Source organism: Miniopterus schreibersii, assembly GCF_964146895.1.
Source record: "Miniopterus schreibersii genome assembly, chromosome: 7".
Taxonomy (NCBI): Eukaryota; Metazoa; Chordata; class Mammalia; order Chiroptera; family Miniopteridae; genus Miniopterus; species Miniopterus schreibersii.
In genome coordinates, this window is record NC_138108.1 from 29,979,432 (window position 1) to 30,006,230 (window position 26,799).

At 38.4% G+C, this 26,799-nt stretch overlaps 1 protein-coding gene across 6 annotated transcripts in view; it reads right to left on the reverse strand.

Annotated features, from left to right (window-relative positions):
- Positions 1–26,799, reverse strand: part of MYO1B (myosin IB) — a 150,717-nt gene that overhangs the window by 12,894 nt on the left and 111,024 nt on the right. For 2 of the 6 annotated variants that reach the window (XM_081142752.1, XM_081142750.1), the window contains exons 14-26: positions 24,237–24,341; positions 22,175–22,237; positions 18,687–18,887; positions 17,092–17,318; positions 14,371–14,571; positions 12,765–12,858; positions 11,773–11,922; positions 9,228–9,296; positions 7,437–7,523; positions 7,075–7,161; positions 5,272–5,358; positions 1,946–2,020; positions 563–697 (exon numbers count right to left, since the gene is read on the reverse strand). In XM_081142752.1, coding sequence (XP_080998878.1) covers positions 563–697; positions 1,946–2,020; positions 5,272–5,358; positions 7,075–7,161; positions 7,437–7,523; positions 9,228–9,296; positions 11,773–11,922; positions 12,765–12,858; positions 14,371–14,571; positions 17,092–17,318; positions 18,687–18,887; positions 22,175–22,237; positions 24,237–24,341 — 1,581 coding nt within the window. The remainder of the gene's footprint in view (positions 1–562; positions 698–1,945; positions 2,021–5,271; positions 5,359–7,074; positions 7,162–7,436; positions 7,524–9,227; positions 9,297–11,772; positions 11,923–12,764; positions 12,859–14,370; positions 14,572–17,091; positions 17,319–18,686; positions 18,888–22,174; positions 22,238–24,236; positions 24,342–26,799) is intronic. The other 4 variants (XM_081142754.1, XM_081142751.1, XM_081142755.1 and 1 more) reach the window with 2 other exon arrangements.

Genomic DNA, 26,799 nt, shown 5'->3' on the forward strand with positions numbered 1-26,799 from the left:
ATAAGGCAACCTCAAAGAGATGTTCAGTTTCCCTTTAATTCAGATAGAGGGAAACTTTAAGCTCTTTAATGTCTCCAAGAGGACCTAAAATTCTAGTCCATCAAAATGCTGGTTCACATGTATGCCTATGTATGTGTTTAAGAAATCTTACAAAAGTGAACTTATATAATTTATAGGATTAACTACATCATGTAAAGATGTTCAAGTTTCATTCTTTCTATCTCCTATAGTATCATTCCTTCAGAGAGGATGAAAAACACAAACAGATAAAAATCGGAACCACTTGAAGGCAGTGGAATCTGAAAGGGAAAGACAACAGAGCCCTGCACCCCCCTTTCTAACCACAAACAAGAGGAAACCTCCAGGGCACACCTGCTGCTCTAAGATTTCTCACAGAAAACCAGGTATAGTCTCCAATTCAAAAATACCCAAGTCCTCAAATAACTCTCCTCCAGACTAGAGGTAGAATGTGGTAGAAAAATCACTTCTATATAACACTTCTCAAACACTCAAAATATAGGATAAGAAGTCTCCAAAAAAAAACCCAACAACATTTTTTTACCCTCCACAGGTGGAAAATCCTTTTTAGCTCCTTATGAGTAGAATCCAAGAATAAGTACGGTCTTGATGGCCAATTTTTGTCTATTGGAGATAAGGAAGGCATCTTATTTTTCATTTCCAAGAAGTACTTTTGCACCTGCATTGGGTTTGACAGAAAATACTAGATGAGTAAAATACCAGAAAAGTCACTGTTTTCCATAAATCAGAATCAAACAAAGCAGTCTTTAGTGGAATTTAGCAAATTTCGGTTCACAAAACTCTGTAACTCCTCTGGAAAGTCTCTATTCCACTCTTCATATTGGCTGCAGAAGTCTGAGCTCTACCAAATGGTTAAGACAAAAGAAGATACTAACACTAATACTAATACTAACCCTAATACTAACACCAGCTAACCCTAGAGAGCTGTACTAGTCATATGTGGCTATTCTACTGCAAGGCAGACAGGAAACATGTTCATCACTCCAGAAAGTCCTACTAGCCAGCACTGCTCTACAGTGCTTAATACGGGCAGGTACTGTTAGAGCTTTATATCATTACTCCATTTTAATACTTACAACACCTCTATGAGCTTAGTGTTACTATCCCTATCTTGGAGTTAAGGAACTTGCTCACAAATCTGTAAGTGGCAGAGAAGGCTGACTCCAGAGCCTGCACTCTTCACCACTATATACAGTTCTTTGAAGGGCAGAGGGGAACTTCAGAATCCTTTCGGGTAGGCTGGCACAGCCTGGCTCTCCTTCACCCCTCTACCCACTAACCTGCTCAGCAACCTCGCCCTGAAGCGGCTCACGGCAGTTCAGCACGGCAAGCCCTTAGTATTTCCCCAAACTCCTATGTTGAAACCCCAACCCCTAAAAGGATGGCATTAGGCGATGGGGCCTTTGGGAAGTAATTTAGTTTAGATGAGGCCACAAGGGTAGAGCTCCCATGATGAGATTAGTGCCCTTATTAAGAAGAAAGGCAAGGGCAGGCCCTCACCAGAACCACACCCTGCTGACAGCCTGATCTCGGGCTGCCCAGCCTCCTGATCTGTGAGAAATAAATGTTTATCGTCTAAGCCACCCAGTCTACGGCATTTTTCTTATAGCAGCCTGAACTAAGACACCCAACTTCCTTGAGCTCATGTTCCCCCAAAGTATGTTCTCTCTGTCAAATAAAAACATTTTATTAAAAAAGAACACTTTATTAATTATATATGAGCCACAAATAACTCTTTCTGAGACAATTCTGTCTGAATTTGAGGGGAGATGATAAAAAAGTCACAACCTCTCGGTGCCACAGTTATGATTTAATTGTTGCCAAAGAAGTTATATATTATTGAATTGGTGCTATTAACTAGTTAATCCAATAATGCGAATGAGTCATATATAAAATGTAAACTTACAATTCTCTGAATTGTAAATTCATAAATTTTCTTTCCAGCATTGGCTCTGAAGAACTTCCTGTACTCCCTACGTACCTTTAAAAAGAAGAACACAGGGGTTAACGTGTGGCCAGCAGATGCCCATAAAGACAATACATCTCTATTAAAAATGAAAATAGGTGGAACACGTCAATTTCTAAGTGCCTCTCTGGATATAGTAAAACAAGTGAAGCATATTAAGACCGTGGATGCTCAGTCAAAGAAAAATAAATGAAGAGATGCAAAGTGATAGTACCAGAAAGTTTTAGTATTTAAATCCTTTCAACTAGTTTTTCAGAAACCTGATGATTTGATGAGAAACATCTTACAGGCAGAGCTGCAAACTTGTCACAGATCAAAATACACTTTAGACAAAGATTACATAAGGTAATTTTCATTTCAAATTGTTCTTAAAAGGAAAAAAAAAAAAACGCCTGAAGAACTACATTGCAGTTTCCAAAAGCCTTGCATATGAAGATGGGAACTGAATGCTACTAAAAATAGGAATATAATCAGGTCTGAACTACCATTGTCCTCCATCTAATTGCATTGACTTTTCTCTCATCCCTACTCCTGCATTTAAGACATCATAGTACAGTTTTAGTTTACCTATTTCTTCCATGTTACACTGTCATATTTACATTGTATACTAACATCTAACAAAATAGCTGAGCAAGGTATATGATGAATGCATGAATGATAGTTAAATTTTGAAATTGAGGGGAAAATACTTAAAACATTTATTATCATCTAGCTATAAATGGGAGAGTTAGAATTTAGCAAAATATTAACGTACTTGAATAATTCAGACATTATACCTTTTTCTTTCATCTTTAGTTTTCTGGGTTTAACTGCACATGTTTGAAATATTTCTACACTAGGAGTGTGCAACCTGCTAACCATATTCAGTTCATAGAAAAATGTTTTTATAAAGTCCATATTTTAAATTAAGAACTTCACACAGGAACTGATTGCAAGTTGCTCTTAAAAATTTCTAAGATCTAGCAACAGTGAGCCTCATCTGCACATGACAAGGACTGAGTGGACCAGAGTAGCAGCTATTGCTGCCTTTAGAAGAGAAATGTAAACTCCAAACTACATGAGGCCCCATCGTTCTAACCGACCTTCCATCTGCTATTCCTCTCATCCACGGGGCCGGCCTTGTCCCTCCAGGCTTTGAGGGCCAGACCCACTCTCTACTTCTGCATATTACTGAGGTTTAAACATTCTTCCATATACCATACAGGCAGTTCTTCCTTTTATTCCTATTCTGTGTTACTGATTATCATTTCTCTTTTCATAACCATATCAAGTCTCAAACTTGCAACATCACAAGGCACAGAGACAAAAAAAATGGTACCTATGAATTGGCTCCTGAAATTATAATAGCGTAGGAAAGCAGAAAATTTAAAGTGAGGTTTCATGAAACCATATCCTTAGAAGTATACTAGCAGTCTTACTATATTTAGTTGAATGCCATTATAACTGAGCTCATTGCAATATGCTTTTGATATTCACAGGACAGGCCCTTTCTCCTGAAATAACAGCTACATACAGAAAAAGCCTGGTGACAACATGTTGACAATAGAATAGGTTCCCTTCATGGGCCCTGGGAGTCCTAAAAGGGTCCACTGTAATCAATTCCACACGCAGCAAGTCCTTTAAAAGGGCAAAACTACTGCTCATTATCAGCGTAATTCTTTACAATAAAAAGTATAAAATTATTACACTTTTGGACTTCAAAGAAGCTTAACCTTATAATAATGCTACCATTAAAATACTTCCGTTTTGTTGGAAACTGAAAAGAAAAGGACAGTTACATCTAGTTAGCCCAGGTAACTGCAGCTAAAACAGCATTCACCTACAAACTGGATTAGGTTTATTGGTTGCTAGCACACACTCCTAATACGAAAGTATTTTTGAAATCATATAGTTTAGTTAAACCCAGAAAACTGAAGATAAATATGACATTGCTGGTAGAAATCGTTTCAGAGAGTAAAAATCCTGACTAATGTTGTTTGTTCCTTTCCTTATGAAAATTAGAATGCAAATTAGAACATGTGAATAAAATAGGAAATAAAATCCTTACTTTGATTTTTTTGGAAGTAGCTATAAAACTTGTTCAGAATTCTTGAAACAGAACATCTAAAATTCATATTTAAGTTACTTCTTAACTATTTTAAAAATTACTTGATAAATATTCAATATAATCAAGGTTAATTTACTAAAACTTTATATGCTAAACTTTCAGGGGAAAATGCAGATTATTCAAAGCAGAGTTTATGGACACTGCTAATGCTGCTCAGATTCAAGGTCAATGGTTTCTGGATAATATTTAAGTATTTGGAAAAAGGTGAATTGTTATAATATTAAAGTAAAAATAACTAAGAGGAATAATGTCAAAAGGGACCTAACTGTCCCAAAAAGACAGTGTGGATGGCTCCGTATGGTGATGAATTGTTGAATATTAGAAAGACAAATCCTGCCCTGACCAGGTGGCTCAGTTGGTTGGAGTATTGTCGTATACACCAGAAAAGGTTGCAGTTCGATTCCAGGTCAGGGCACATACAGTAGGCAACTGATCGATCTCTCTCTCTCTCTCTCAAATCAATAAACATATCGTCAGGTGAGGATTAAAAAAGAAAAAAAGGAAACACAAAATCCTTACAATGTCTCAAGGTTTTCCAGAGCTCAGTCATATTTACTTACTTACGTGCATCCTTACCTAGAGCAGTAAGCACCACTCTGAAATAAATTAGAAGCCATTTGAATGTAAAGTGTTCTTTAACCTGAATGATCCATTGCTGGTCTTAAAATCTGTACATTTAAGCAAAATTCTTTGGTTTCTATGATGAACAATTAGAATGATGGTCACTTTAAAGAAAGCTCTGCTCCAGGAGCCATCATTAGAGCAGGTGGATAAAGGGAAACAAAAGCCTGGCATCCCCTGGCTGGTCACTGTAGACGGTGGGTCAGCTCTGAGCTCAACTACTGAAATTCTGTCTCATGAATTAAAAAAATACTTCATCTTCCTAAAGATCACATAAAAACAGAACTTGAATAACAAAATCTGAAATTAAATATGCTACGTTGCTATTACTTTAAACCTATTTAAAGAAATATAGCACAATAAAATCAGAAAATATTAGTGTACAGGTTTGTTTTCAAAAAGAAACAAAATTAGGCAAGATGACATTGTCAAAGACTGTGCAGACCATCAGCAAGCATATTCAATCGTTTTCTCAGGGTTAGTAAGGCTAGGCTTTATTGAGTTCACCCTGGGCAGAAAGAAGGGGTTGAGGGAGTACCTTCAGTCCAAGCCAGTAAGCCCAAATGACAGCAACTGCATGCTTACGCCTAGCCTCCTCCTTCAAGCGTTTCAATTCCCTTCGAGCCTAGAATGTTTTAGATGGTCAATAAAAGAGAGAGCCCAATGCAGACAGCACAATGACCAGAAAAAGACACCCCCACACAGAAGAGCCAATTTATGAATAAGGATTTCAGAATGACAGAGGAGCATCGCACAATCATTTAAACCCACTCAGCGTCAGGCTGGTGCAGTGCCTTGTATTTTCAGTGTGTTGAGGCGGTTCCAGGGGAGGACAGTCTGCGTGGCACCTAAGGGGGTCACTCCTCTGCCCCCTAACTTCCATTCTGTGCCTTTTTCGCCCCTGTTCTCCCTCCCTCATCAAAGCCTTGGAACTATGAGTGGCTCCTAACACTTCCAGCAGACTAAGGGGGACTAAAGAGGAATCCCCAAGTTCATTCATTCGGATGTATAAAAAGATAACCATTTAAAAACTGGAAGGAATAAAGGTTGTTTCTCTGAAGTTCAAACAAAAGCACAAAACTCAAAATTCTTTCCAGTTAGAAAACTGGAAGTAGCATGTATCAAAATTCAATATTAGCAAAGGCCCCAAGTGGGAAAATATACTAATGCAAGATAAATAGTGAAACAACTTGTAGGTTTAAAAATCAGTCTTAGGGAAACATTAATCTGAGGCATGTTATTTTAAAAGGCAGGAAAAATCAGGCATTGACTTTACATTACATTGTAGCACAGACTGGAAAATGAGCTCAGGAGGTGAAGCAATCCCAGGGTTAACTGTCTGTCCCTTTGCCTCTGCTAGGACCTTGTCCTGTTTGCTAAAGGGACTAGTCTGTTCTTCACTGATTTTCAAGGGAAAACACAAATGAACAACTTTAGTGAGGTTTTGGCAAATTAAAATCTTTATGCAGACCAATGTTCTCTCTTCTCATTTTTCTCACAAGATGGGCTTATATGCTGACAAGGTAGGCTTAAAAACACAGGACTATGCTGATATGTATTTCTAACTTGGATACACATTTTTAGCAGAGATGACCTTTGATTTTCTAAGTAACAAAAACATCTAAAACTCTTGGTCCCTTGGGTTATGTGAAATGTTCACAGAGCCCACGACTCTGCCTGGGGATTAGTGAGAGCATTTCAGGAGGCCTTTGTTTTGGAAAACAAACAGCTGATGCTGGAATTCCTGGGATTCTTCAGTGGCAATTAGAGCTAGCTTTGCATGAGCACAGCTTACTGTTAAATCACAGATGACAATTCTTTTCACATATAACATGTTGCTTATAATAATCAATAGTTGCCACAGTGAGCCTAAAAAATGGCTTCATTCATGGATTAATATTTTCTAAGGCATGCGTTAAAGGCATTTCTGTCATCAACATGTTGCAAAAAACCACTGGAGGCCCAAATCCGAACATTCTCAACATGCCCCTCACCTCCCACAGAAATACCTCCAGAGAACACCTGTATATGTCAGGGCGGGGGAGGGGGGAGAGGAAAAACTAAACATGCAAGCTATTTGAATTTTAATAAAATAGCAACTATACTAGTACCTCATTAGTAAGCAATTAGTCTTTTTTGCCTATCTATACATGCTGCCGCTCCCCATGGTGCACTGATGACACTGACATTTCCAGGTCTATTAAACCCAGCGGTTAGGGCATGCACCAGCATGAGCCACTGTTAATTGTAGTCATTCATTCCCTGATACGCTAGATTGGATTACTACGGATGGATTACTGCCGATTCCAGGACGGAGTGATGAGATGTGCGCATCAAGTACCTTAGATCCAAGCCAGTAAGCCCAAATAACTGCAATAGCATGTTTATTCCTAGCCTCCTCCTTCAGCCGGCTCAGTTCCCTCCGTGCCTGTGATGCATTTGAAAAGGAGTTACAGGAGAGTTTAAGGCAGAAAAGGTTACTGCTGATTTTCAATGGAGAAAGAAGAAAGACACCGGTCACCATCAAATAGTAAACACGAAAGCGCGTGCCACCACCCCACACCAAAACGTCAGGAAGAGCATGAGGCAGGTGCGTGCTCAGTAGCTTAAGCCAGTGAAACATTTTCTGCCCCCACGAGGAGGTCCCTGGTCCTACGCGTCACTCCCGGTGCTCTGCCTTCCTGGGGGCCGTCTTTGGCCTACCTGGGTCCCGTGCCAATACGCAGCAATGGTGGTGGCTGCTTCCTCACAGCGCTTTTGATGCTTCAGTTCCCGCAGGATTTTTCGGGCCTAAGGTATAGAATCACCCAGAAAAATACCAAGTTAACCAAAAAAATTGAATCCACAGTGGCTTGGAAAAAATACCTGTAGAGATAGTCATAATACCTATGCTCAAGTGGGAAGTCAATAGCTTAAAGAAAAGGGAAAGCTGCTTATTAGCCCAAAATGGGTCATGAGAAGGTGGTTAAGTGAAAACACCGTCAAGCACGAGAATATAGCCCCACTCAGCCTGGGACAGCAGCCTCCCATGCCCTAGTATGTGCAGGAAAAAAACGGGACCACAACAATATAAGCTGGTGCACATCAGATAAAAGGAGCAGTTCTCGGAATGAGGTTGGAGGATCTCCAATAATCCACCCAAATCTATTTAATCACTTTTATTATCATTGTCTGAGGATATAACTGTAGTTATATTTTTAATTCAACAGATGTTTAAAAATCTGCTAAAATGAAATTCTCATGGGTCCAAAACTAGTAACTTCTTTGAAGAAGTTGCTGGAAACTGATTTTGTGGAGACCAGGAGAATGCCTGGTCTGGAGGTGGACTTTGAGCACTGCCTCTGAAGTCACTGGACTGGAGACCCGCACCCAGGACTCAGTGATTAGGTTAAAGATGCATCTGCAAGCAGCAACTGTGCTTCCTCTACATGCTCGGGCTTGTACTCTGGCATCTGCTGTGGGATGACTACCAGGCCCTTAGGCTGCCCATGGGCCTAGACAAAGGTCAACTGATGCCACTAAACTCCTGGTCCAGGGCTCTATCCTCTGGATTCAGCCCACTCTACAAAACCTCCGGACAGGACAGTGGTCAGAACAAGGCCCTCAAATTATCTTCGATGCAGAGCAGGGGTCAGTAAACTTTTTCTGTAGCAGGCCCAATAGTAAGGATTTTTGGCTTTGCAGGTCACATGTCCTATCACGACTAATCAATTCCACCACTCTACCACTAAAGCAGCCACAGACAAGATGTAAAACAAATGAGTGTGGTTGTGTAGCAATAAAACTTTATGTGTATGAACTTCGTATTTCATATATGCATATATTTATATGAAATCTGTATTTCATACAATTTTTACATGCCTTGAAATAAGTCTTCTTTGTCTTTTTTTTTTTTTTAACAATGCTTAAAAAATATTAAAACCATTCTTTTCTTTCAGGCTGTGGGAAAACAAAAGGTAGGCTAAATTTGGCCCATAGTTTGCTGACCTCCAGACCAAGCCTTGGCAGAAAGGACTTGCAGGTCACCCTCTGTGACACTCCCCACCCCTACTAGGATGGCCAGAGCTCAGGATCTTTTGACCATTACAGGACAGCCCGAAAGATGATTACCACAAAGTCAGAGAAGGCACTGGGCTGGCAGAGCTGAGGTCCGGCAGGACTCACAAGTGTGGAGACAACAGTGAGACACCCTTCTGGACTGCAGCTTCCCCACAAACAAGGCAAGAGGATACTGAAATCATGTACGGAATTATTTCAAGGACTTCCTGCTCAGAGAACAAAGCTCTTGAAAAGAAAGCCAGTAAGAAGGAAGCAGCCAAGACATGGTCACCAGGGCCCCAGCTTGGCCCACAATATTTATTCTTTCCACCTGACTGTTTACACAGCAGGCAGGAGACAAGGAGATGCCCCCTGCAGGGCGAACCTAAAGACATCATCCTTTTGTAAAGATCCTGAAAACCCCGAATAAATAAGGCACACTTCTTTTAAACTCACCTTCCAACCCCGGATGTAAGACTGAATTACCAGAGCAGAACTCTTTATCTGTTGATACCTCTTTTGTTGCTGTAGGATGAAAGGGGGAGATATTAGCAGCTCTGTTTACATATCTGTAACCCATACAGGGGTGGGCAAAGTCGGATTACAGCGGTGAGTACGCAAAACAGTTTATTCTCGTGTTATGATTTATTGCATTATTTATTTGTATTAAAACTGAGAAAGAGCATTTTGCTCACTTCGTGCAATTACCTCTTGGTCACCCATATTCCTTCTGGAAACCAATTATGTAAAAAACCAAAATAGCAAACCATTCAAAATCATTACATTCACACCCCGTTTTCCTGGCATTTTGCTTTTCCTGGCACTCTGCTTCGCAGATACTGTGTTTTCATCAATATCCAGGCAAGACCCTCCACCAGCAAAAAGGTTAGGATTCGCTAAAGGCTCAGGATGGTGAGCATTTTTAAGCAATGAAGTAGTTTTAAATTAAGGTAGGTCCGTTGTTTTTTTAGACATAATGCCACTGCATACTTAACAGACTATAGGACAGTGTACACATAACTTTATATGCACTGGGAAACCAACGCGCTTTATTGTAATTTTGGCTTCACTGCGGTACTTTGGGACCAAACCTGCAGTATCTCTGAGGTACGCCTGTACAGTTAGCCCAAAGTATGCTTCAAGGATGCCACATATAACCAAGTAATTTCCGAATGGCTCGGGACCCACCATCATAAACATCTCTTCTTTGTATTGTGCTGTTATATAACACAGGTCCAGCACACGGCAGATGCAGGTCAATGCACAGTGAGTGAAGACACACGGAGTTCCTGCGTCTGGGTTGCATTCTCTCTTCTTGGTGCCATTTCTCACCATGCCACTGACTGGGCCAGCTTCTAACACCCCCAATTCCTTTTCGGTTTTCTGCTTTTACTCTGCCTCAAGCTGGGAAATCAGCTAGCAAATATAAGTAAATGTCTATCAATCGACTCAACTTCATTTATTGAGCTACTCTGTATAAAGTCCTTTAACAGGACCATGAGGATATATGCATGAATCTGACTCTGTCCCTGTACTCAAGGACTTGCCATGGACACTAGCCAGCCGTGTAAAATACAGAAAGTATCCGGGGAGACACTCGAGTTGGTTCAGATGCCTCAGAAGTCACTTCTAGATGGGGAAGGCTAAAGACCAGTGAGGCTCCCAGCAGAAGGTTCCAGGCCGAGAGCTGCCTCAGCAAACTCAATGCCCAGAGGCCTTTCTTACTTCTAGGGCTCATGCCTCATATGAGCCCTAAAGTATAATACATATGAACGACTCTATCATTAACGTGGCTGGATAGGTTCCTGCTTTGACACCTGTATTGTTGGTTATACTCTTTGAATTAGAGGAAGCAATTTTAAAGGTACTCTGAAAAGCTCAAGTAGTTTTTCTTTAGCTTAATCATTTAAGAATCTCATTAACTTCTAAAACTGGGAAATAATACACTAAAATGTATTATAGGAGCATAGGTCAGCATAAATCATGTCCTGATTATACACCAACTTACACCAAAACTTCTCTATGGCTGAAAAAGAGGAAGAATAACCCTAAAGGAAATTGGACTGCAAATTTAATTCATTTTCCAACTCATTCTCTAGTGAAAAAGCATTGGAAAGCAGCGCCTTTATTACTAAAATTCATTTTGTGGGAACACAACCCAAGTTCAAGGTAGCCTGAAGACAAACCTGCAGATGCCCTCAGACCTGTGGTAGGACTCCAACAAAACAGCTATAATCAAATGAGAAAGGAAATTCCGTAAGGAAATTCCTTATCAATTATGTAGACATACTTTATTATTGAATCTTCTCCCAACAGTTAACAGGGCCAAATATCTGAGGACTAAAGGAAATTCAACCCTTTAGCCAAACCCCAAATTCTACTAAAATGCGGCATCAGCTTTCTGGAATTAAAGCCATTTTCAGTGTTGCTACAATAAATGGAGAGCAACCAATTATTTTGAAAAACTAACTCTACCATTGTCAAAGGGTTAAAGGACACTGTCTCTTTCGGTCTGATGACCGAAGTCAAGATGTAGACGTCCCACTACATCTACACCAGTGGAAGGCAGTGTGACACTCTGAACTTGATCTCTGAAGAAGTGCTACATTCAAATCCCATCTCTGCCACTTAGCAACTGTGTTACTTAAAGATTCATGACTTAGTTTTCTTGTCTTTAAAAAGGAACCGTAAGAGCACCCATTTCACCATGTTGATGGGAGAATTAGGTATGTAAAAATGACATACACAGCCCGACTGGGTGTGGCTCAGCGGCTGAGTGTCGACCTGGGATCCAGGCGATCGGGGTTCGATTCCCTGTCAGGGCACATGCCGGGTTGCGGGCTAGATCAATGACTCTCTCATCATTGATGTTTCTATCTCTCTCTCTCTCTCCTTTCCTCTCTCTGAAATCAATAAAGATATATTTGGGAAAAAAAAAAAAAAAAGACATATACAGTAAGCGAGCATTGTCATGACAGGTTAAAAATGTCAGGGGACTTACGGCGTATCTCCTGTACCAGGCAGAAATCACAATTTGGCTTTTTCTCATTAGCAGGAAGTGTGTGCGGCATTTCCACCCCCGGTAAATCTTCTGAATGAGAGTTGCCAGGTCCTCGAGCCTCTGCTTCCTCAGGTCTTCTAATTTGAATAGCTAATAAGAAATAATAGCAGAGTTAATTAAAAATACAACAAACACTCATGGCATACAAGAAAGATATTCTCAGGAGGTAAGATGTCATGATAGTGGAGTAAACCATATTGAGAAAAAATAAAACTGTCTTAATTATAGATAATACAAATAACAGTCCATGGGAAAACTTTTGATGAATTCATGCAACATCCGCAATTTAGATTCTGGTGATTCAGCATTTATGACGAATCAGAGAAGGGCTGAACTCAGCTTAGGTTTACCTTCACCCTATCTGAGGATACAATTATTAATGAAAAAAAGGAGCTGGCAAAGTTTCTTTTAAACACTTTCCAAATTCTCTGAATTTCCAAATTACCAATCAACTGCTAGACTAATTATACTTCATTCTAGTTTATTCATTTATAAAAAGACTCCCTTAAAGTTCTACTAAGTAGAATTTTAAGTGTTCTTTTTAACTTAAAAAAAATTTGAGTGCTTTCATGAACTTCTAAATAATAGGATTCTCTTTCCTTAAATTATTGTATAATTCAAATATTAAAAATACAGACTGAATTTACCCCCAATTCCTATGAATTAAGGCAGTTTTGTTATTGTATGAACAGTTTCTTTATGATTTCCCTCTTGTACAACCTATTCGATCAAAGACTTTGATGTTTTATAAGAAATATACACATCCTTCCATGACCCCTTACTTGCCCATCCTCTTGGACATCTGCAGATAAATACAAGAATGTGGCATTCTTGGTAGTATCTCGGGTAATGTTCTAAAGTTAAACATCCTTTAAGAACTTCCCTATATGATTATAGTTTGAGTTCAGAGTGGAAAGGTTTTGATTACATACTGTTCTTGGGTTTCGGATGAATATCTTTGATCTACCAAAGGAATATTCTTCCACAGGAATCTCTAATTCATTAAACAGAACCTCCACACCAGCCCTATAAAAATCAATAAAAGCAATGAGTTTTCTGAGTTACAAAAACAGTTTATCTTATCTTAAATCATGATATCAGATTCTCAGTGGTACCAAAAATAGTAGTTTCATTTCCAAGTATAATTGCTCTTTCAGTAAGCGTCCTTCTATCAAATAATTAAGACTGAACACAAATGAAACCAAATCCAGTAAATGCTAAAAAGTAAAATTGAGTTTAGAACTAGATATTCTAAGGAAATGTGGCATTAAAGCCAATTTCTTGATTTCATTAGCAGAGGCAATACTTGTATCAAATATACCCATAACTAAGTGCCAACCATGACCAGAAAGGTGTGTAAGAAACTCAGACCTATTTTGAACAGACTCAGTTAATTCTTAAACACATTTTAAACATTGCTTCTGCCCACCAGTGTGTGGACAAAGCCTGAGAGAGAGTGCTAAGTGACAAGCAATGGGGTGCAATGGGACATGGGCAATACATGGTGGGAGCAAGGCCTAGGCTTAGCTCTGACCTCTATCCTGGACCCTGGTTCCAACATCAGTCTTGAAAACTAAACTTCAACCCACCAGCCTGTGGATCAAGTGTCAGGTAGAGATCAAATACCTGTTCTGTGTATTATGGTACACACTGACCATAATATCCTGGAAATTAGTCATGAGAACTGAAACAGTACCAAGATCCCACATTATTTGGGTATTAAATTATATATCAGAGACAACACCATATGTCTGGAGTTTATCTTCTTGTAAAACTGGGTGAGTGTCTAGCACTGTTGGTGCTGCTGTGAAAGGCCAGGTCCAGTGAAAGTGTAAAGGTAATACCAGTTTAGTGAAATGACACTCCCCAAGTTCCTGCCTCAGCCTGTAAAACAGGCATGTAGGCCTTCCTGTAGCAGTTGGGAGAGTTTCTACAGCCTGCAGAAAAGGCGCAACTTCCCTGACTGGTAAAAGCAGAAAAAGGCTGCTACATACACAAGGCCTGACTTCTCTTTGGCAGCGACCCACCCACCAGCACACAAGTTCTCTCCGCGCATGAAGAGAGAGCCCTATCTGCTCCTACATCTACTCAATTGGTGCAGACCTGGGTAAAAAGTGGGACCCGCACCCCCATCCACTGACTCTCTCTGGGGTTAATTCCCCAGAAGCGGGGGGAAAAACTGAGAGAAAGGCAAAGAGCCAAGAGCAGTGACCCAGCATGCCTCCGTAACTGTACCCTACACAAATATACTTATCAATCCTAAATCTCTCTAACTTACACAGCATATTTTAAAAACTCTATTGACATGTAAGTTTCAAATGTGGATGTGATGAGCCCCATTTCGACCTTAAAGAAAATTGAGACTTCTATAATTAATTAAGGATTAACACAAAATGATGTCCTGATAGAAGAAGGTGCAAAACAGAGATTATATCCAACTTTTCGCAGAATTGTTTTGCCTAAGAGCATGTGAAAAAAATAACATGTTATTGTATGCTTGAAGACTTCATTATTAAATATGACTGATGAATTTCTTACCTTGCTGGTCCTCTCCAATGAGGCCACGTTTGTTTACAAAGCATCTTGTATCTTTCCAGGCAAGGTTCATAGGCCTGCCTGAAGGCGTAGCCTGCCCTCCGCACTCGGACATTCTCCAAAAGACCCAGGTACCTGATCTGATGACAGACCAGAGCCTCGCTGAAGATGTGTGCTGCTTTCTTATCATTTGGTTTGATACACCTAAAGTATAACAAAGATTTTAGGTTGTAAATTCTGTCTCTATGAGTATCACCTGTCCGTGTTTTACACAGTATCAGACGATTACTTCATGGTGAGATAATTACTTATTATTCCTGGGAATCCTAGTCATTTCTTTTGAAATTATTTCAAACCATTTTCCAAAAATCTAAAAATTAAGACACTACACATACAACAATAAAAAAAGATAAACCATAATACATACAAAACCTGATGAGTAGCACTGATGTTTCGCTGAGTGAAAGAAGTCTGACATAAGAGTACACATTTTGATTCCATTTATATGAAGTTCAAGCAAAACTAATCTATGGTTAGAAATCAGTACTGCTATTACCTCTGGGAGGGCTAAGAGTGGAGACTGATAGGGAAGGGGCACAAGGGAACCTTCTGGGATACTGGAAATGTTTTATATCTTGTTCTGAATGGGTTATACTGGTGTATATGTATGCAAAAATTCAACAAGCTGTACAATTAAAACTCACACACTTTACCATGTTTTATTATGTATATACTCAATGAAAAGATTAAAAACAGAGTGTCTCTATAGCCCTGTATTTCCTTCCTTTTTAACAGGGCACTTTGCTGCCCAAGGAAAGACTACATTTCCCAGACTTCTTTTTAAGTACGTGTGGCCATGTGACCAAACTTCTGGCCACTAGGATGAGAGTGGAAGTAATGTATGCCACTTCTGGGCGTGCCCTTAATAGGAAGGACTTGTTCTCCCCTTGTTCCTCTGCTAAATGCTGGCTGAGAATGTAGACATGGTGAAGGGCCACCTAGGACCATGTGGGAGGGAAACGCCGGGGAAATGCACAGCCACAAACAGAAGGAGCTGCTCTGCAAGCCCAGGAGTCCTTATAGTTGGAAGTAAAGTAAGGAATAAATGTGAATCTTGTTTAAGCCACTGTTGTTTTTGGATCTTGTTGCGGTAATCTCTGTATTCTAATTAATATACAGATAAACATTTATGGTTATACCAAATAAGCTCCATACACATATGTAATATGTGGACAATTAAATCTTGCCTGGTTTGATTTTGGTATTGTTTTATGCTTTTCCTTTTTCATTTGTAATTCCCATTCTTTGTCTTAAGGATAGACAAATAGAGCAATAGAACAGACTAGTGAGTTTGGATCTAGACTCCTACACATACATTCAGTTGATTTTCAATAAAGTCCTCAAGGCAAATGAATGAAAAATAGACATTTTTTTCTTTTCAATACAAGGTGACAAAGCAACAGGATATCTATATGGAAAAATACAGACCTCGATATGACATGTGAAACTATAAAGATTCTAGGAAAAAATATAATATATTCATAACTTTGGACTTTATTAAGACTTTTTAGACACATTAAAACCACTAAAAGGGAAGGGAAATGAAGGACCTTTCTGGGGTGACAAAATATTCTGTCTTGACCTAGGTGGTGGTTACCAAAGTGTATACAATGGGGGAAAAAATACCTGAGCCATTAACCTAGGATCTGTGCATGTCACTTCATGTAAATTATACTTAAATAATATAGAATTTTTTAATGTAAAAAAATGATGTCTATGTAACTGGAAAAAAAATCAGAAAAGAAACTGATCACAAGTTTCCTGGTTATCTTCTTTCGAAGCTAGGATTTTTACTTAATCAATATGTTCTAACCTGACTACAATCAAACCAGAGGATTTTATCTACTTTATATTACTAAGATAATATTAGCTAAACAAGTCAAACACAGAAATGTTCTTCACTCTAGTTTCCCCATAACTGAATTTCAAAGACAACTATAGAAGGCACGTGTGGGTGTGCGTGCTATATGCAATCTGACCCATAAAACACACACCTTCTATTATCTAGTTCACCAAATACACAGAGTAAACTCTGCTCTTAGTTAGTCTTTACTAAATCTGAGATTTAAGATGCCCTAGAAGTAGAAAAAAGAGATCAGATGCCTTTTACAAGTTATTTCTATTGCTTTGAAAAAATTCGGATGTTTTAGAAATCATTACTTCCTCCGGGCCTGTAAGTCTCACCAGGAAGAAAGAGGCACATATTTCCAAAGCCAGAGTTATACTAAAGCCCCACATGCTTCAGTGCTCTAAGTTAACATTGAAAAAAAATCTGAAATGAATCCAACAAAAGTTTTTTGCAAAACCCTTACCAAAAAAATTTACATTTTATTTTATTAAAAAGAAAAAATATTTAATAGATTTGAATAACATTTAAAAATACATGAGGTTGAAAAGCCCCATGGGCCAACAACCCAATTTCATTAAGTATCTATTCCTATCACCCACTATACTTCCCCCTCACTTTTTAAAATTCCTTATTTTGGGGGAGGAAGGGGAACTGGAGTAATTTTTAAGCAAATCCAAGATGCTGTATTATTTGATCAGTAAGTACTTTAGTTATCCTCTGTTTGGGCTATACTCAGATTTAAGCAAACAGAAAAGTGATCTTCCTTGAGAGGCCTTCACATTTCAACTGTCAGAAAATTTTTCAGCCAGAAATACCTGATGTAGTTTGGGTTCTTGGTCTGCAGGTTTTTCATCAGCGTGGCCACAGATGCCTTGAACTGTGAGCCTGCTGTAGGAGGCCTTTTGAGGTTGATCTTGGCTGGGTTCCCTTCAGGGAACAAAGACTTGATGAGGGTGTGGCCGGCCTTCCACATAGCTTGAGACAGGTCTCGGTAGAGAAGGTCATTGTTTTTGTCAACAAATCCTTCCACCTGGTACAGCACCTATGAGCAACGAGAGACTCAACCACTGACATTCTGCACGACTGTTAAAAATATTCCAAGACTATCTATATAGCAGCCTCTTCTTTTCCATCAAATCCCCAACACATTAGTCACACTAATACCAAATTAGCCTCCAAGTTTAAATTCCATGTGTCTAAACCACAGAAGAGTTCAAAATACATTCTCTTACTACTCAGGATCTGCAAGAATAAATTCCAAAATTGTTAGCATAACATTTTCAAAGGATTTTCTTTTTTTTAGTGTTTGAGCAAATTTTTGAGGTTTTACTCTTATTTTTTAGTTCATATGTGCCAATTCTAGTCTGTTTAAAAATAGAGGAGAGGAAATAAAGCAGAGATAACACTAAATTTTCATAGACATCCCAAGCGAGCAGCAAAATTCACCAGAAAAATATCTTTTAATAACAGGCTAACGAAGAAAATAAAGTACCAAGTTTCAACATTTTAAAATTAAAGGTTATTAAGAGGACTATACACTTCATTTTCACTAAATATAAATACATAATTAAGAATTTTTTCCCTTTGAAGTTTGCAACCTTATTTATAACAAAGGAGGTATTAACTCCAATCAATAATCTTTTAGGATTCCCAAGATTACTATATTGTCAAAACTGTTTTTAACATTATCTTTATATATCTATGTAACATAAGATTAATTCCCCTGAATATTAAACAAATGAATAAATGGTTTTTTTAAAAGTAGGTGTTTTCCCCAGTGTTGTTACAAAATCTAAATCTAAGAATTTTTTTTCCCTAAATGGTTTGTGCTTTTAAAACCTCATTGTAAGTCTTTAGAGATTCTTAATTTTTACTGGCAAATCCCATTATCAGTGTTGACAGATTTTTTTTATAGGATAGCTTACAGCTTGAAAATAATAAAATCAATTTTTAAAATACATTCAAACTCATTCATTAAGTTCACTGGCTTTCCTTTCAGCTATGAGCATTAATAAGATTTTGCTCAACATGGTCCAGATTCTATTTCTATTGAGCATTTACTGATTCTATTATTTAATTTTAAAAAATTTTTTCAATTACAGTTGACATTCAATATTCTATTAATTTCAAGTGCACAGCATAGTGGTTAGACATCTATATAACTTACGAAGTGATCCCCCTTAAGTCATCTAGTATCCACCTGACACCATACATAGTTGCTACAATATTATTGACTATATTCTTTTGATTCTACCATTTGGGCAGCTCAGTTTATCCTCACAGACTGGCAGTGGTCAGAATGCCACCTCTGAGGCACAGTCTCCTCGAGGGAGTAGCAGGCCCGACGGGGGGGGAGGGGGGGTTGTGTGTGTGTGTGTGTGTGTGTGTGTGTGTTCACGGCCACCGGTACCTTGCCAGCATAGTGCTGAATTCGGAAGCAGCTGTGCGGCAGGGACGTGTCGTTGAGGAACCGCGAGCACTTGCTCATCCTGCTCTCGAAGTGCTGGTGGGTGGCGCAGACCTGGTTCAGCTTTTCTAAGAAGGTGTCGTCGGTGACGGTGCCAGGCCTCAAGCACTCCTCATCCAGCATGGCCAGGATTCCATTTGTGTTCTGGGAGAGAGGAAATCAAGAGGTTTCCTTCCTTCCTCGCTGTATTGTTTTAACAATTATTCCTAATTACACCATCAAACGCAATCAACTTAGCCACAAGAAAGTTCCGTTCACTTACGACAAAATGCAGAGAAACAAAACAAACAGCACAAAGTCACAGAAGGCTGCCCTCTTCCAATGTGTCCCAGGTGTGTGTGGGTGGGGGGGGCACTGCATCAGTCCTCCCCCGCCCCCACGCTGCTCCCCCCACAGAACAGGACTTAGGGCTCACCTTAGCCACGGTAGCTGGCTAATGACTGAAATGCATAATTAGAAAAAGGCAAGTGAGCCCTTGATGATTCAAAAACAAATTTAAAAGTCAGAAACTAGTGTGACAATGTAGTCTCTATAACATGTGGTCCTAAATCACGGTCTTCTAAGGCCTTTATTAGATTCAGAGTTTGAAAAAGAAACTGGCATCAGATGCTTCCAAATTGTCCATGTGTTCAAAACAGAATTTACTTTCTAGGGGGGAAAAAAGTGACTTTGGATGTGGCTTTTAATGATCAATGCAATCAAGCTGTGTTTCAAGAATATCTCTCTAGAATAAAATTCTGCTTCTATATAAAATTTAGAAATAGAAGTTAAACATGAATATTTGTTGTGTATCAGACCCTGTGAGCAGAGAGCCCCATTAAACTGAATTTAAAAAATCAGGAATCTTCTACTTAGCTAAATAAAGGCTGCTGCTCCTCCAACTGCCTCGACGGGTCCATATGTCTCCATCCCAGGAGGACAACCCGCTCCACTGACCACTGACCCCACCCACTTCCGCCGGGGGAAGTCCCCTGTTCCTCTCTTCTTCTCACAAGGCCGTAACATCCTCTAACCAGAATTTATTCAATCCACACAAAACCCAGGGGAAGTGTGGACTTTCAGGAATCAGGTGTGTTCATAATAGCCCCAGGATAAACATTATTGTTAGGGGACACTGGAAGGAAACATTTCCTTTAAATACCCAGGCTCCTACGTGAACTCATATGAGTTTCTTTCATCATATTCGCAAGGGGAATTTTGGCTCAGAAAATCTAGTTAAATTAAGTATAGTACTACTGTTCTTCTTTTCTCTTCTTAAAGAGAAATAATTAAGTGCAACGTTATATTTAGGAAAACATTGTCATGACTTCTAAAAGTTAAAACTCCCTGCAGCAAATTACCTTGGCCACAAAATTTACCAGGAAAAATTTCCAAAAAATCTACTGATTTTCTGGATGTTAGACTAGAATTTTGAATTGCTTAAGAATATCAGTGTTCACATTCCAATACTGTCTTAACTTTTCAAAACAAAGTTTACTTTTTAACTGAAAACTAGTGATGCTTTAGAATATTGTTTTTAGTGTTCAATTTAATCAAAGATACATCTTTCAGGAATTACTGAGAGAGAAAAAACTGGTTAATTACATAATTTTCAAAAGGATTGTTAAAGATCAATAGAAAGTGATCTGCTGGACATTTAGAGCCTGTAACTACAGTCCTGAAACACAGCACTCGCCTACTACTGACAGTAAAAGACTGTAGGACGATAAAGGTTATGCATGGTTTCTAATTACTTTGTTATCAAGGCCAGGATGATTAGTAACCCTAAGCATAAGAGTTTCCAGGTTTCCACAAACAAATCAGTTTTCCTACAATCAATTAATTTACCATAAATTACAGAATATCATGTAAAAACAAAAATCTTAGATTCAGAAAGCTTACTAAAAATTACCCAGCAGCTGTTCATACTTTAAGCCTTTTCCCATATATACACACATATCTGAGTCACCTGAAAAAACCCATGGCCCGTGGCCACCTGCAAAGTCACACACACATAGTCCCCCGGATATGTTCTCCGAACCAATGCTGGGTCTACACCTGAACTACACCTATACCTGAACCACCTGGGGTCCTATACTTAACTTGGCTCCTGAGGTTGTCCCTTTATCCTTGAATAGCATGTTTTCTAAAAAAAACTTTTAATAAAAAAATATTCTAGCTTTCTTGAGATATTGACATGTAACATTAAGTTTAAGGTGTACAATTTGTTGATTTGATACACGTATATTGCAGAATGATTACCAATATAGCCGTAGCAGTCAGCTAACATCTCTGTCACTAAAACAATTACCATTTCTTCCTTATGGTGAGAACATCTGAGACCTACTCTCTTAGCAACTTTCAAGTACATAATACAGTGTTGTTAACTACAGTCAACATGCTGTACATTACATCCCCAGAGCTTAATCCTCTTATAACTGGAAGGTTAGGCCCCCCCTTTGACCCACATTCTCTATTTCCTCCCTAGACCTTGGCAACTACCACTGTACCGTTTCTATGAGTTTGGCTTTTTCAGATTCCACATATTGATGATATCATACAGTACTCGTCTTTGTCTGGCCTATCTCACTTAGCATAATGTGCTCAAGGTCTATCCATGTTGTTGTAAATGGCAGGATTTCCTTCTTTCTCATGGCTGAATAATATTCATATATTTATATCCCATCTCCTTTAACCACTTATCCATAGATGAAGACTTAGACTATTTCCATATCTTGGCTATTGTAAATAATGCTGCAATGAACATGGGAGTGCAGATATCTCTTCAAGATCCTGATTCCATTTCCTTTGGATATATACCCAGAAGTGGAATTGCTGGATCTTATGATTGTTCTATTTTTAATTTTTTGAGGAAACTCCATAGTGTTTTCCATAGCAGCTGCACCAATTTGTATCCCCAGCAACAGTGCACAAGGGTTCCCTTTTCTCCACGTCAATGAAAATTATCTTTTTTATAATAACCGTTGAACAGTATGTTAAGAATTAGCTAGAGTTTTAGAAATAAAATGGATATTTTGCTTTGGCAAAAACCTTTATGGCTGCTCCGTGCCTCCTCTGACCAGTGTTCACATTCCCAGGAGCTGTGGACTGGACATCGGCTCCCAAAACACAAGAAAGGCTGGTGTAACTACGGACTTGACATGAGAACACTGTGATATGTGAACATCACGAATGCGCTCTGTGATATGGCAATGGGATGAGCATAGGGGATCTAGGCTAAGTATGAAAACGTCCAGCTGTCTACGTATATGTTCAAGACCTGTGTATGATCCCTTAGGGCTATAATAAAGTCTCCAGGTCTCTGCAGTCCCCTGAAGAAAAGTGTTAAAACTGTGAAAAGACTAACACTTAACACTGAATGCAGTGAGAGCATTTGTAAGTAATGATTACATTATTAAGCAATTCTTTAGAAAACTGTACCTAATACTCACATTTTCTATTAGGTCACAAATGATAGCATTATTGAAGTAGTCAATGTGAGTCCATTCTATGTCCTGAAAAACAAAACAGAACAAAATCAAATTCCATATAACAATGCTACAACACTGCCAGCCATAAAATCGCCTTTGTCCATCTCACTGTATTTCACTTCCTCTCTGAATATTTCCTTTATAAAATCAGTGCCGTCAATGTCATCTTCCAGTCCCCAAAGTTTTTAAGTGCAGCAGTCTACCAGTGACATGATCTGATCGAAATGAGCGCCCTTGACCTGCTCTGAGACTGCTTCCCATTCCACTCTCCCATCTGTGGCGATTTCCCATGCACTTCACTGGCCCTGGGCCAAACATTTACTCAACAGGCCCTTGGGTCAATATTACTTTGTGTATATTTACAATGTTTATAAGGAAATAAGTCAGAACTTGATCCCAAGAACCTAAGGCCTAGATTTTTCTTAATTTGTAATCACAAGGAAAAAATTAATTTTAGAGTCAATCCCGGGATGTAGGGCAGTTAACTATTTCATGTATAAAAACAGTTTAGTACTAAAGAGAAAATATTTTCAACATAAGACACAAGAACCTATCCTCATGCCCTACAAAGCCAAATCTGAGGCCAAATGGAATCATTCTGTGTTTGCTTACATTCTGCCCATCAGTGTAAACATGTATTTTTCTTCTAAGGGGAAAAAAATTAATTCATACAGCAAGCTACGGGTCTTCCTATATATTCTTAGAAGTGTTTTAGACAATCTGTACAAATTGTTTTAAGTAGAGATCAAAGTCTGGACATTCTCTTTATGATGAGAAGACAGGAAGAGAATTAATTTGGCTTTTAGGATGTTTATGTTACCAAAATGTGTCAGACAAGTATAAAAGTTTCTAAAGCATAATGATCATTCTAAAAGAAAAAGAAAATATTTATGATTTGGCTTTCAAGTAAATGGGTTACTTTCCTAAGTCAATGGGGATGACAATCACATTAGAAAAGTCTATATTGAGAAACAAACAAACAAAAAGAAGAGAATTCGGTGTCCTTAATGACTTAAAATGACACTACAAAAATGAGGAATATCATTACTAAAATATTAAGGCAAATAAATGAAAAGGAAACAAAAATAAAAATATAGTAAAATAATTCCCTTTCATTTTTTTGAAATAAATAATTTTATACTTAAAGACTGACTATTTAAAAAACGAAAGGGTGAAAGCCAAGCGTGTGTTTTAAAATGAAGAATAAAAAGACTTTGTAAATATTACTTCTAATTTTTAAATTACATTGACGTAGTCCCTACGGAGCACTAGTACAATACCTGCATATAGTAAGCACTGAACAAATGTTACCTATTTTTATTATAAATTTTCAGAAAATCAGTGCTTTTCAAGGTTGAACAGAAATACTGACTTTTTTTGGTATCCAGTTCTCTAAGTTTTGGCAAATGCATAGTGTCATGTAATTACCACCCAATCGCCCCCAAATTCCCTCATGCTTACCCCTTTACAGTCACACACTCTCCTGGCCCCCTATCCTTGGCAACCACTGGCCTGTCTTTATCACTTAGTCTCTACAGCTTTGCCTTTTCTAGAACAACATATAAACAGAATCATACAATATGTAGCCTTTGAGTCTGCTTCTCTCACTCAGCATAATGCATGAGATTCATTCATGTAACTGTATCAATCGTTTGTTCCTTTTTACTGCTGTGTTGTATGCCCCTGTATGGATGTACCACAGTTGTCTGTCCATTCGCTTCAGACTTTTCTTAACACAGTATCATTTCACATCACTGCATTAAAATCCAATAAGACTCCAGTCGGTAAGCTGATATTTACTGAGCACCAAAAATGTGTCACACATTTTTCAGGGCACTAGCAGCACAGCAGCAAAGAAAATCCTAATTAGCTTAGGTGCCACACCAAACAAATGTTCAAAAGACACAATGTAGCTAAACTTAGATAAATCTGATTTTAGGGTCATGTTTATACAGTCTTCTGAATCCAGAATTTGTATTATGAGTAAAAAAGGGACATTTTAAAAATTGCATTTCAACGTTACCTCCCGAATATACTCCTCCTGCTCTTCTTTAAGAGTAAGTTCAATGAAGATTTGTTGAAGCTTTTCATTACAGTAATTAATAATGAATTGCTCAAAGCTGTTGTCCTGTATGGAAAACAATGAACCATGCCATTAGCTCTTCCATAACAGTGACATCTAACATCTCAATCCAAGAGAAACGCCAGACACGGTCTCTCAAATTTAACTGTCCAGCAAACAGCTCCTAGGACAGAGACTTGCACATAAAGGCACTCAAAGAAATGACTCATGAGATAAGTGAATGAATGAAGTATACACAAGTTAAGCAGTATTTGAAGGAGGAAGATTTTTAGTTGACAAAGGAGCACTCCACACATGGCAAAAAGTACAAATAAACACATTTCCCCTGAAGGTTCAGAAGAAACAAACAGATTTATGATCTGTCACCCAAGTTTTCAATCTTCCATTCTCAGGTTTAATTTTGGAGCTCAAGAAAGTCTTTCTGACCTGATCTCTTATTCCCTGCTGCCCCCATGGTCAGTTCCCTCATTCTGACTCTTACATACCAACATTTTAAAAAATACCATGCTAAATGTATATATATGTGTGTGTGTGTGTATACACACACACATGTGTATACAGTGTATGTATATATGTGTGTGTGTATATGTGTGCATATGTATTGATTAGTTTCATATTTATCTGTCTCACTAGACTGTACACTTCTAAGGGAAAAGGTTGACTATATGTCTCTTGTTCACCAATGTATGGCCAGCACCTTGCACCTAGTAAGTACTCAATACGCACCTGATGAGTCAATGAATGAATGACATGCTTACAACCTGGAGATTGATTGGAATCACGTCGAAATCACCTCCCTGGTTAGAAACAATCTCTTCTCAGAAGGGTCACATATTTATTACTCTTATGATTCTCAGTAGTTTCTCCTTTGTATTAGAGTTATCTCCTACAAAATCTGAAGGGTGATCCATGCCTAAATTATTTCTGAACAATACACATGGTCCAGGAAGAGGTAAATCTGGTAATAAAATTAGTTATTTTCAACTCTATCCCTCCTCTTTGCAGAGAGAAAGATATGGTGGCACTGGGAGCAAAGGCTGGTATGAGTCCACCAGTGATAAGCCTGACTCTTCTCCCACTGAGTTGGCTAGCCCTGGACTAATGAATGAGCTATGAGGGTCTGCGGTGAGTAATAGCAGAACTAAAGCTCACCCCTTCCTCTGAATACACAGAATTACTGGCCTTTGAATCGCTCCATAAACAATAAATGCAAAGAAGCCATAGAGTTTTTTGAAACTTGATCTTTCCAAATCAACTTTGGTCCACCTAGGACAAATTTTAAAATGATAAGAACAAAGCAGCAAATGACCACATTCTTTCCAGGAAGTCAGCGAAGGACTTCTAATCACCAGTGACGAATTAACTAATGAGGGGAAATTTTTACTCTAAACCATAAATGACACATACACAGTATCACTGATGATATTTTCATGTTAAATGTAGTCAAGAATGAGGATGTTTTTTTAAATCCTGAAGGTTATAAAGGTCACACATTTATGTTCAGTATTTTCAACAAATATAGTCTTAGACACAAAGGCATTCCCCAGTACCCATTTTCACATAAAAAATTTTAAAAGCCATATGCTCCAATCCTCAGAAGTTAACAATTTTGATTAGAAGCTGCAATCTCATAGAGATGTATTATTATTACTACTATTATAATCAGTAGAAGGCCATTTAATACATGGGAAAGTCTGCTTTTCATGGTCTGGTAAAATATATCCTTATATAATGCTACTACCACAAAATGAAAAATTATAAATAAAATTAATATTTTAATGGTTTATATGAGCAGATCTTTGTTTTTGTCTTTTAGAAAACAAATTCATGGGATAAATCCTTTCTAGTAATTTAAGTCTGTGCCCACAGAACTATTTTTTTTTTTAAATATGCTAAATCTTCAATTGGCAACTAATGAGAAGGAAGGGGAGGGCAACAGTATTTTTAGACACAGTAGGTGGCTATGTACAGCTTAAAGTACATTCAAGAGCAGGACTATGAAATACGCACACTGCAAATTAGAAACCAGAGGCAAAGCTTCACAACTGCAACACAACTTAAAGAGCAAGTTAGAGCTAAACTAACTTTGCCCTCAATTTTTTAAAATTCCTGCATGAATTCTCTATTTCATATCCACACAGTTAATCAACGGCCATTTACTGCCAAATTCACACAGCTGGAAAAGCTATTCACACAGGAGCATGCAACAGACCGTCACTGCAAACAGTTCATACTTACTGCATTCTGGTGCAAAAAGGGACAGATTACACAAAATGCAGTCAGTTCTTAATTTGCAATAAACCTCTAAAAGTAAACACTTATTGATAGTTATTCATTGGTGCAAATGACAGATTTGACCATTCAAGGCGATGTTTCTGATTGGCATAAACACTTCAGATCGAGACACGTGTCCAAGCAATTCAAAAGGCAGGACCACAATACCTACACACGGTGTCTGAATTGTGGTTCTGCTAGGTGAGACCTCCTCAGGGTAAAAACGGTT